This window comes from Gekko japonicus, unplaced genomic scaffold, assembly GCF_001447785.1.
Source record: "Gekko japonicus isolate JY-2015 unplaced genomic scaffold, Gekko_japonicus_V1.1 scaffold175, whole genome shotgun sequence".
NCBI classification, from domain to species: domain Eukaryota; kingdom Metazoa; phylum Chordata; class Lepidosauria; order Squamata; family Gekkonidae; genus Gekko; species Gekko japonicus.
In genome coordinates, this window is record NW_015166425.1 from 393035 (window position 1) to 404192 (window position 11158).

An 11158-nucleotide genomic window follows, 5' to 3' on the forward strand; every position below is an offset into this window, starting at 1 on the left:
CTGCAACTTACCTGGCTGCTTCTTGCGATCCAACTGAGGGCTGCTGGGAGCAGGGGGCGGGGCTTGTTTCATGTGCCCGCCCCCTGGGCTCCTTACTGCCGGAGCTCCGCTCCTGTGTGCTCCTGCAGGAGATGACCAGTGTTCCCTCTAAGCTGAGTTAGTGTGAGCTAGCTCACAGTTTTTTAGCCTCCGGCTCACACATTTTTGTCTTAGCTCAGGGAGGATGGCTCCAGAACAAACTAATTCATGCAGTAGCTGAATCACTCGCTCACAACTTTAATGCCAGTAGCTCACAAAGTAGAAATCTTGCTCACAAGACTTCACAGCTTAGAGGGAACATTGGAGATGACCCCTGGTTATATATTATTATTAATTTATAATTTAAATGTATAGACCACCCTTCCCTGGCTACACAGGGCTCAGGGCGGTGAACGACAGTAGAAGCGTGCAGAAATTAATGAAAACAATTCCAGCAGTTTAAATAAAATATTATGAAAGCATTTTTTGCCACCTTCTGGGCACGGAGCAGGATTCACTGGATGTGTGTGTGTGTGGGGGGGGGGAGGTATTTGTGAACTGGAAGGATCCTCCAGGGTCATCTAGTCCAACCCCTCTGCACAGTGCAGGAAATGCACAGACACACAAAGAGAGCCGGGGCTTGTTCGCCCACCCCCTTGGCACATGTTTGTAACACCGCCTTTCTCTTGTCCTCAGCTTTCCTCGCCGTCTGCCCGTCCGAGGTCCTGTGAGGTTCCTGGGATCCAGTAAGTTCAAAGCCAAGGCTTCATTTTCCGGAGGGGGGGGAGAGGCTCACTAGTACTACTCCCATCCCCAGTTGTTCAGCTCTGTCTGCAAAATGTGACTATCTCTTCCGACGTTGCCTGTGTTGCCTACTGGTTAGGGCTGGGGGCAGGGGAGACCTGGATTCAGATCCTTATCTGACCACGAAGCTCACTGGCAGACTTTGGGCCAGCCTTTCTCTCTCGGCCTGACCTGCCTCACAGGGTTGTTGTAGAGAATGAAACAGTGAAAGGGGAAAAGAAGCATGCCGCCCTGAGTTGTTTGGATGAGGGATGGGATGGCAGCATTGCAGATGGGATGTGTGGATCAATGGCCATCCCACTTGCATAGGGGAGGGGCTCATGGTTCAGTGGAAGAGCCTCTGCTTGGCACGCAGAAGGTCCTGGGTTCAATCCCCGGCATCTCCAGTTAAAAGGACCAGGCAGTAGATGATGGTAAAGACCTCTGCCTGAGACCCTGGAGAGCCATGGGGAGGGGCTGTGGTCCAGTGGCAGAGCCTCTGCTTGGCGTGCAGAAGGTCCCAGGTTCAATCCCCGGAATCTCCAGTTAAAAGCACCAGGCAGTAGGTGATGGGAAAGACCTCCGCTTGAGAGCCTGGAGAGCCATGGGGAGGGGCTGTGGTCCAGTGGCAGAGCCTCTGCTTGGCGTGCAGAAGGTCCCAGGTTCAATCCCCGGAATCTCCAGTTAAAAGCACCAGGCAGTAGGTGATGGGAAAGACCTCCGCTTGAGAGCCTGGAGAGCCATGGGGAGGGGCTGTGGTCCAGTGGCAGAGCCTCTGCTTGGCGTGCAGAAGGTCCCAGGTTCAATCCCCGGAATCTCCAGTTAAAAGCACCAGGCAGTAGGTGATGGGAAAGACCTCTGCCTGAGACCCTGGAGAGCCATGGGGATTGGTTCAGTGGCAGAGCATCTGCTTGGCGTGCAGAAGGTCCCAGGTTCAATCCCCGGAATCTCCAGTTAAAAGCACCAGGCAGTAGGTGATGGGAAAGACCTCGGCCTGAGACCCTGGAGAGCCGCTGCCTGTCTGAATAGGGGCTGTGGCTCAGTGGAAGAGCCTCTTCTTGGCATGGAGAAGGTTCCGGGTTCAATCCCCGGCATCTCCAGTTAAAAGGACCAGGCAGTAGATGATGGGAAAGACCTCTGCCTGAGACCCTGGAGAGCCATTACTAGTGAGGGTAAACTAGACTGGTCTAGATAGGCCAGAGATGTGACACTGTATAAGGCCGCTTCGTGTGTTTGTGTGCGTCTGTTCATCTGTGCACCTGGATAAACATCTGGAGCAGAGGTCCATCAGTGGCTATTGCCCAAAAGGTCTAGATGGAACACTCTGTCTGGGGGAGTGATTCTCTGTCTTCTTGGTGCTTGGGGGGGCAAGAGTGGGGGGGGGGCTGCTGGAGTTCTGGCCCCACTGGTGGACCTCCTGATGGCACCTGGGTTTTGGCCACCGTGTGACAGAGTGTTGGACTGGCTGGGCCATTGGCCTGATCCAACATTGGCTTCTCTGATGTTCTTATTTAGCTGGAGCTGAATTACCCCATATGAATGTAAAATGCCTCCTCCCTTGGAAAAAAAAGTGTAAGTAGCAAACAGGCCCGCTGGGGGGAGACGTTCTGCCCCAGCCCTTCCCTTGCGTATGTGTGGAAAGTGCCGTCAAGTCGCAGCCAACTTATGGCGACCCTTCATGGGGTTTCCAAGGCCAGAGACGTGCAGAGGTGGTCTTGCCCTTGCCTGCCTCTGCGTAGCGACCCTGGACTTCCTCAGTGGTCTCCCCTCCAAGGACTGACCAGGGCCGACCCCGCTTGGCTTCTTCTGAGATCTGAGCCACCCAGGTCAGGCCACCCCCTTCCCTTCCTGTGCACATTTTCCTCCTGTGGGATTTTTCATGCTGAGTGGGCAAGAACGTACTCCCTGTTTTTATGCTGTCCTTTGTCCAGGGATTGCAGGACATGACGCATGGTTCTTTCACTCTACGTCCTCCATTCACCCACTTTTGATTATTATTATTTTTTTGCTAAAAGAAACCCAGGCATAAAAATATTAAAGCCAGTGTAGAAAAGGGCCAACAACAGGGCAGAGAGGCCGAGGTCTTCCCCTAAAAAGAACATCAGAAGAGCCCTGCTGGATCAGCCAGTGAGGGTCCATCTAGTCCAGCATCCTGCCTCACACAGTGGCCTCAACCAGTTCCTCTGGAGGGCCAATAACAGGGCAGAGAGGCCGAGGCCTTCCCCTCATAAGAACCTCAGAAGAGCCCTGCTGGATCAGCCAGTGAGGGTCCATCTAGTCCAGCATCCTGCCTCACACAGTGGCCTCAACCAGTTCCTCTGGAGGGCCAATAACAGGGCAGAGAGGCCGAGGCCTTCCCCTCATAAGAACCTCAGAAGAGCCCTGCTGGATCAGCCAGTGAGGGTCCATCTAGTCCAGCATCCTGCCTCACACAGTGGCCTCAACCAGTTCCTCTGGAGGGCCAATAACAGGGCAGAGAGGCCGAGGCCTTCCCCTCATAAGAACCTCAGAAGAGCCCTGCTGGATCAGCCAGTGAGGGTCCATCTAGTCCAGCATCCTGCCTCACACAGTGGCCTCAACCAGTTCCTCTGGAGGGCCAATAACAGGGCAGAGAGGCCGAGGCCTTCCCCTCATAAGAACCTCAGAAGAGCCCTGCTGGATCAAAGCAGTGAGGGTCCATCTAGGGATGTGGTGGTGGAGGGAGAAAAAAGCTCTCTTTCTATTCTGTCTTCCCTGTGTGTAAGAACACTGCTGTCCCCACCACATGCCGGTATCGCCCCCTCAGGCTGCCCCTAAAGCTCTCCTGAGTACTGTACTGCATACCTGCAGTATGGAGTGGTATTGCTCATTCTCCAGCACTGGATTCGGACATCTCATTTCTGGACACGTGTGGAGCAGGCTGAAATGTGCTGCCAAAGGAGAAGAAACCATGATATCCTGGCTAATCAACAATCCTTACAAATTCATTTTTGATCACTGAACAGTGCATTACATATAAAATGTGAAAATTGATGTTTGAATTGCATGGAAAAATTACAACGTTTTGTTTACGGGCCCGTAGCTACGGTGGGGCATTTTGGGGCTCCACACCCTCAAATGTGAGGCATGCCCCACAGCAGCTCCTGCCCCTCTCCTGTGCCATTAAAAGGGCCCTCCAGCTGATCGGCAGGAGCACCTGGCCCGCCGATCAGCTGGAGGGCCCTTTAAATCTTGCAGCAGCCCCTCGCCCTCCCCTCCTCCAAGATTTAAAGGGCCCTCCAGCTGATCAGTGGTCCCCTTAAATCTGTCAGGAGGGGAGGGAGAGGGGCGGCTGCCTTCCCTGAACTCCAAGCGGCAATTTCAGTACTTGAAAAACAGCATGGGAACCCTTTGAACAAATGCTGTATTTCGGGGGGCCTGCACCTGATCTCCAAGCGGTGAAATTGCCGCTTGGAGTTCGGGGAAGGCCTGTGGCTGCCCCCCTCCCCTGTGGCCCTGCAAAATTTCCCCATGCCCCACCAACCCAAAATTTCTGATCAAACGTTCTCCTCCTTAGAAGACTCTTTCCCGTTTGATGAACTCCCTGCATATGAGGATTAAGAACATAAGAACATAAAATAAGCCAATGCTGGATCGGGCCAGTGGCCCATCCAGTCCAACACTCACAACACTCTGTGTCACACAGTGGCCAGGAATACCAGGTGCCATCAGGAGGTCCACCAGTGGGGCCAGGACATTAGAAGCCCCCCCCCTGTTGCCCCCCCCCCCCCGCAAGCATCAAGAATACAGAGCATCACTGCCCCAGACATAAGAACATAAGAGAAGCCAATGTTGGATCGGGCCAGTGGCCCATCCAGTCCAACACTCTGTGTCACACAGGGGCCAAAAATACCAGGTGCCACCAGGAGGTCCAGCAGAGGGTCCAGGACACTAGAAGCCCTCCCACTGTTGCCCCCCCCAAGCACCAAGAATACAGAGCATCACTTGCCCCAGACTTATTTATTTATTACACTTATATCCCGCCCTGCCCACAAACGGGCTCAGGGCGGCTTACAAATAAGGGCCACATGTGCCAAATAAAACATTAAAAACAGCATAAAACATTAAAAACAGACTGAGAGTTCATATCTATACCTCGTGGCCACTGATGGACTCCTGCTCCATACGTTTCTTTCCCCCTGAGATGCCTCCCTGTCTTGCAGTATCTTCACGTCACCAGACCAGCCTGCCAATATGCCTATGATCCCCACTGCCCTTAACACGGGGGGCTCCCTCCCGGACCTCACCAACCTGCACTTCCCGTCCCCGCTGCCCACGCCCCTGGACCCGGACGAGTCGGCCTACCCCAGCTTGAGCGGCGGGAGCAGCACCGGCAACCTGGCCAGCACCATGACGCACCTGGGCATTGGACCCGGCTACGACTCTCCCGGTGAGTTTCTGCCCGAGGGGCCGGGTTTGCCTTCGCCCGGAAGAAGGCCTCAAGGGACTCGTCATGGGGCTGGAGGGAACACTGTCGCCTAGGAGGGCAAGGCCCGCCTTCAGCCAGCAGAGGCCGTGTCCGATTGGTGCTAGGATCCGGGAGGGATGCTAGGGATTGGCCCGTTGCCGCTGAGCTTTGTGGGTAGTGAGCCGGACACCCGATTCCAGTGCCTCATCTGCACGGAGAGGCTCGGGGTAATCTCGGGTTCCCCGTGTCGCCGTCAGTACATAAGAGGAAAAGAGGGGACGTTTAAGACGTCCCGTTTTGGAGGAGCGAGACGCTGCCTTGGCCCAAACTCTCCTTTCTACATAGATGGCGTTCTTGTCACGCCGGCACTCCGGAAACCACGAGAAAAGAGCCAACGGTGACAAAATGCCACAAGAGGTTATGAAAATCTGTCGAGAGGGGCAGGCGCGTTAGTCTGTCCATAGCAGTAGAAAAGAGCAAGCGTCCAGTAGCATCTTCAAGACTTGACAAAATTTGTTGCAGGGGGAGGAGCTGTGAAATGTGGCTAGCTTAAAGGAGTCGCGTGCATCATTTGGAGCCCAATACGCACGCATTTCCCATATATGCCCCGAAGAGCACTACGCTCTATGGATCAGCACCTCCTGGTAGTCCCTGGCCCGAAAGACATCCATCTTGCCTCGAGCAGGGCCTTTTCCGCCCTGGCCCCTGCCTGGTGGAACATGCTGCCCATTGAGATCCCAATTCCGCAGGGCCAGGGCTTTTTTTGTAGAAAAAGCCCAGCAGGAACTCATTAGCATAACAGGCCACACCCAACAGCAGAAACTCATTAGCATATCAGACCATGCCCATGACAGCACAGCTCATTAGCATATTAGGCCACACACCCCATGCCTTCCCTTGGCTTGTCTGGGTGCCCTGCGGCTGCGGGGAGCCTGGGCAAGCCGGCCCTTCGACAGGCCGGGGAAGGGACGGGGAGGCATTTAAATGCCTCCCTGATCCTTCCAGCCCACCTCGGAGTCACGGGGTGTGTGTGTGTGTGTCGCTCTCCAGGCCTTCCCTCTGTAGCCACTGCAGGCGCAGAGGTTTTGGCTGTACTGGGCGTGGCCAACTCTGAAGCCAGCCGGAACTCCGTTCCTGTGCGTTCCTGCCCAAAAATAGCCCTGCGCAGGGTCTGCAAGACGGAGCTGTTCTGCCAGGCCTTTCGCTGAGGCAGCTGATGCCCATCTATGGCCCTTCCTGAGGCGTCTGTCACTCTGTTATTCTCTCATCTAAGTAACAACTACTGGCTACGGCCAGGAACCCCCCACGACCCAAAGATTTCTCTGCTACCAGCTGTGACCAGCATTTTAATATTTATGACGATGTTTTAAATTTTAATGTTTATCGTTATTAACTCTCATATTTTGTATAAATGAAATGCTGTTCCCCGCCCTGAGCCCGCTTCCGAGAGGGGCAGGCTGTAAATGTGAAGAAATAAGTGAATAAATGAATATATATTTACAGCCAATGTTCCCTCTAAGCTGTGAAGTCTTGTGAGCAAAAATTCTACCTTGTGAGCTACTGGCATTAAAGTTGTGAGTGAGTGATTTGGCTACTGCATAAATTAGTTAGCTCTGTAGTGATCTCCTGAGCTAAGACAGAAATCTGTGAACTGGAGGCTAAAAAACTGTGCGCTAGCTCACACTAACTCAGCTTAGAGGGAACACTAGAGACTTCAGTCCGGGGATTATGCTTTTCGTAAAATATAAATAACATGGCGGGAACTTTTGATACGGTCGAAACACTTCATGGGGGACATTTGCAACATATGTATTTTGTTGGATTTATGGATTATTGATTTTTGCACTATGTTGCATTTCTAGGTCATTTATGTTATTATACTATTACATTTAGTTATTTATGGGTTATTAGTCATTCACACAGACTTTCTTATATCTCTGGCTTTTCCCTTATTTCCGCGTTCTCCTTTTGTGTGGGGCTGTTTTGCTCGGCACGCAGAGCTAGTTCTGCACCCAGGGGACCGTGACAAGCCCCAGAGGGGCTGGGAGTGCCGTTGGGGGCTTGGCTTGTTAGTGATGCGTCTGGCTGAAGACAACCCTCAATCCCCACCCGGCCCCTTGCTTTTTGTTTGCTACGACATCAGTGTCCCCACCAGCAGATGTTGCTGGTTTTGTTGCATAGTTGTGCCAATGGGGCCGCCTATCACTGTTCTAAAATCATCGTCGAGGAAACATTTTTCCCCTCTGCCCCGTCTCTTTTCTCTGTCAGAGAGAGAATGTCTCCTACAGAATGAGGCCTGTCATTCCTGTATCCTTCAAAACTGTCGATTGCTTTAAAACTGATTTCTTTTTTTGGGGGGGAGGGGGGATCTGGTGATAGCCCCAGCCCTTGTGAGACAGGTATGAGTTTAAGCCTTCCCTGTTTCACAAAGAAGGCGTCTCTCTTTTCTTAGAAGAAGAAACTGAGGGGTTTTTTGCACGAACGAGGTCCTTGTGCCTAAGTAGCCGTGACTTAAATCATTTTTGTCCCACAGCGCAACTGAGGTGGCATACCGTTGGTCCGAAACAAGGTAAAAAAGACGAGATTTGTAATGGTCAGTGATTCACTGAGCAGAACGCTGCCAAACAGGGCAAGAACACAGCGTTGCTAGCCAAGGTCCCAAGCAAATGAAACAGCTCTCTGCCCAGCAGTAATATAAGGCCAGGCGGCAAGCGAGTATTTCAGGAGAGACCGTTCCACCATTGGGGCACCACCCCCAGGACGGTCCGGGGTCGGTTCCCGTGGATCACTTCTGCCGAAGCACCACCGTTACTAGCAAAACAATAAATCACCGTGTATATATATACAATATAAGCAGATACTTATATATAATGCTTTTAGAAATCAGTTGTCAGCAAAGTTACAGCCAAATATCACATACTGTAGACTCTGTCATATGAGAGCATATTAGGAGCTCCCCAGTCACCAGATTAAACGCGATAACGTACAAAAAACTGTATAAGAATTTACATTGTGATATAATGCTTGCAGCACTTTATTCCATTGAAGATAAGAATACAGACGACAAACCTGAAGAAGGATTCGTAAACGGCCTTATACTAGAAATCCGTCGTTTGTCTGAGAATATACTGTAGTGTTTCATATGTACTGCCAAGCCTAAGATCGCATTCTATAATGTTATAGTTGTAACTTTGCTGACAACTGATTTCTAAAAGCATTATATATAAATATCTGCTTATATTGTATATGTATACACGGTGATTAATTGTTTTGCTAGTTACTATACACCGTGGTCTTGTTTGTTGAAGCAGCACCGTTGGCAGAACGGGTCCCTAGGCGCCCGCTGTCCTTCCGGGTGGCCCCCCGCCTAATCTCTGAAGGCGCCTGCCCGCGAAGACCCTTTCTTCCCCAAGAAGGCGGAGTTAACAGAAGTTACACAAGCCCCGTCCCTTTTCTCGTGGTTTCCCGATCTTTTTCCGGGGACTCCTCATTCCCTCTGCTGCTCCCCCACCCCCTTGGGAGAGGCCTCTCCTGCTCCGCCACCACCACGGCCCCACAGTCCAGTGGATGTTCCATTCCATGTTTTACGTTCCCACCTCCATCGACGTGCGCTCGAGCCCCTCCGCCGTTTCCCCCCCGGGTCGGGGAAGGCAATGGTGGGGGACGGAGCGTTGTGTGTCCATGGGTAATTGTGGCGTGTGTGTGTGTGTGTATTTTTCACCTTTGGTTTTCTTTTTGTCCCCACAGGGCTGTGCTCACCTATGCAGAGCTCCCTCAGTAACCCCTGCATCCAGTCCGCACTCAGCAACCCCTGTCTGCAGGGCTCCCTCAGTAACCCCTCGCTGCGCTCCTCCCCCAGCAGCTCTTCCATCCCCTCCTCCATGAGTAACCAGTCCCTCCCTTCCTCCCTCAGCACCCCCTCGCTCTCCTCCTCCCTCAGCAACCCCTCTCTCCCCACCTCTCTAAGCACCCAGGTGGGGGGCCCCGCCCCCGGCAACCCCGCCGCCCAGCAGCCCGGCTTCAGCGGCTCCTCCCCCTCCTCCGCTTCCTCCCCCCCCCCCCCCCCCGCCCCTTACCCCCCCCACGCCTCGCCCCGGCGCAGGGTCCCGCTCAGCCCCCTCACCCTCCCCATGGGTGGAGACTCGAGAAGGCAGCACCCAAAACAGTTTTCGCCAACTATGCCACCCACATTGTCCTCCATCACACAGGTATGCATGAGGCGCAGACGGGTGCCCGGGCGCCCCCTTGCGCTCCCTTCTGACACTGTCTCTTTATGTTTTATTTCTTTTCTTTTTTCCCCCTGTTGTGTCTTGCTACCATCTCATCTCCACTTTCAAGGGGAATAGCACCCCTCCCTCCGCCTGGTTGTCGTGTTTCTTTGGAGTAGAGGTGAAGCCAGGGGTCGTTTCGTAGAAAAAGAGCCAATGGAACTCATTAGCATAACTCATTAGCATATGCCACACCCCCTGACATCACCTGAAGTGTGTCATAAGGCCACACACCCCCGACATCACTGGAAGTGTGTCATGAGGCCACACACTCCGCCCCCAACGATCCCGGCTGTCGGCGGCGGCCTTGCAGCTCCACTGCCAAGCCCCATGAGGGGCCCGGCGGTGGACCTGCAAGGCCGGCGGGAGTGCAAGGAAGCCCCGCGAAGGCCCTCCCTGGCCCCAGGCAGGCAGGGGTGGGGAGAGGCAGGGAGGAAGCAACTTACCCTCCCTCTTCTCCTGCCTCCTCCTGGCTGAATGAGGGCCGGAAGCGGGGTGGCCGGAAGCAGGGGGCGGGGCTTCGTCATGTGCCCCCCCCCGGTACCTCACCCGGGGGAACTGCGATCCCCCGCGATCCCCCCCGAAATGACCTCTGGGTGAAGCCCATAGATAGCCTTCCCCCTTTATTTTAGGCCGCTGCTGAAGCCTCTTCCGAGCTCTCCTGTTTAATGGCTTGTGTTGCAGTGGAGCAATAGTGCAGTGGAGCTCTAATGCTAGTTTAGCAGCAGCAGAAGAAGAGCTGGGTGTTATACCCCGCTTTTCTCTAACTTAAGGAGTCTCAGAGCGGCTTACCATCACCTTCCCTCTCCCCACAGCAGACACCCTGTGAGGTAGGTGGGGCTAAGAGAGCTCTGAGAGAACTGTGACTGACCCAAGGTCACCCAGCTGGCTTCATGTGTAAGAGTGGGGAATCAAACCTGGTTCTCAAGATTAGAGTTCTCCAGATTAGAATAGCCCACGAGCAGTTCATAAACAGTGTGCCAGGGCAAGAAGATAAAAATTAAACTGTGCCAGGGTTTGGATGATGGGGAAGCAGACTCTAGGACTGTGACAAGACCCTTCAGGAACCAGCAGACATATTGGGATGGCTCCATTCTGCTAATGGTAGTATGCTTCCCTGGCGCCAGGCTTGATGCAAGAAGCTTAAAATCGGGGGAAGAGTCTTTGCGCATGGAGAGCTATCACCATTAGCAGAATGGGTCCATGGAACCCAACCCGTTACGTTAGAAAGGAGTGGGAGGAGCCTCTGTCCCACATAGGGTTGCCAGACCCCCCCCAGTGGAGGCGGGAGTGCCCCGCCCCACCGTCCTGCCACTGATCAGCTGGCCAGTGGGGGGGGGGGGCTTACCCTGAAAAAGAGGGAAGTCTATCTGACGTGCAGCGATGTGTCTGTGTCACTACCCACATGACCCGGAAGTGATGTCATCATGTCTGGGTCATCAGGGCAATCCTCTGGTATTTGGGCAAAGACTCTATGGTAGAAGTCAAATTTACCGTAGAGTTTTTGCCCAAATACCGGAGCATCCCCCCCCCCGACATCCCGGAATTGATGACACCGCTTCTGGGTCACGTGGTCAGTGACGTAGGCACATCTGATGGGCCTTCCTGCTGTTCCCGGTAAACCCCCACCCACCCTAGTCCCACATCAGCCCACAACTTAATG

At 53.6% G+C, this 11158-nt stretch overlaps 1 protein-coding gene across 1 annotated transcript in view; it reads left to right on the top strand.

The window, feature by feature from the left end:
- Positions 1–11158, top strand: part of CRTC2 (CREB regulated transcription coactivator 2) — a 69579-nt gene that overhangs the window by 49006 nt on the left and 9415 nt on the right. The window contains exons 9-11 of the mRNA XM_015411720.1: positions 715–764; positions 4983–5209; positions 8975–9435. Of these exons, the coding sequence (XP_015267206.1) occupies positions 715–764; positions 4983–5209; positions 8975–9435 (738 nt within the window). The remainder of the gene's footprint in view (positions 1–714; positions 765–4982; positions 5210–8974; positions 9436–11158) is intronic.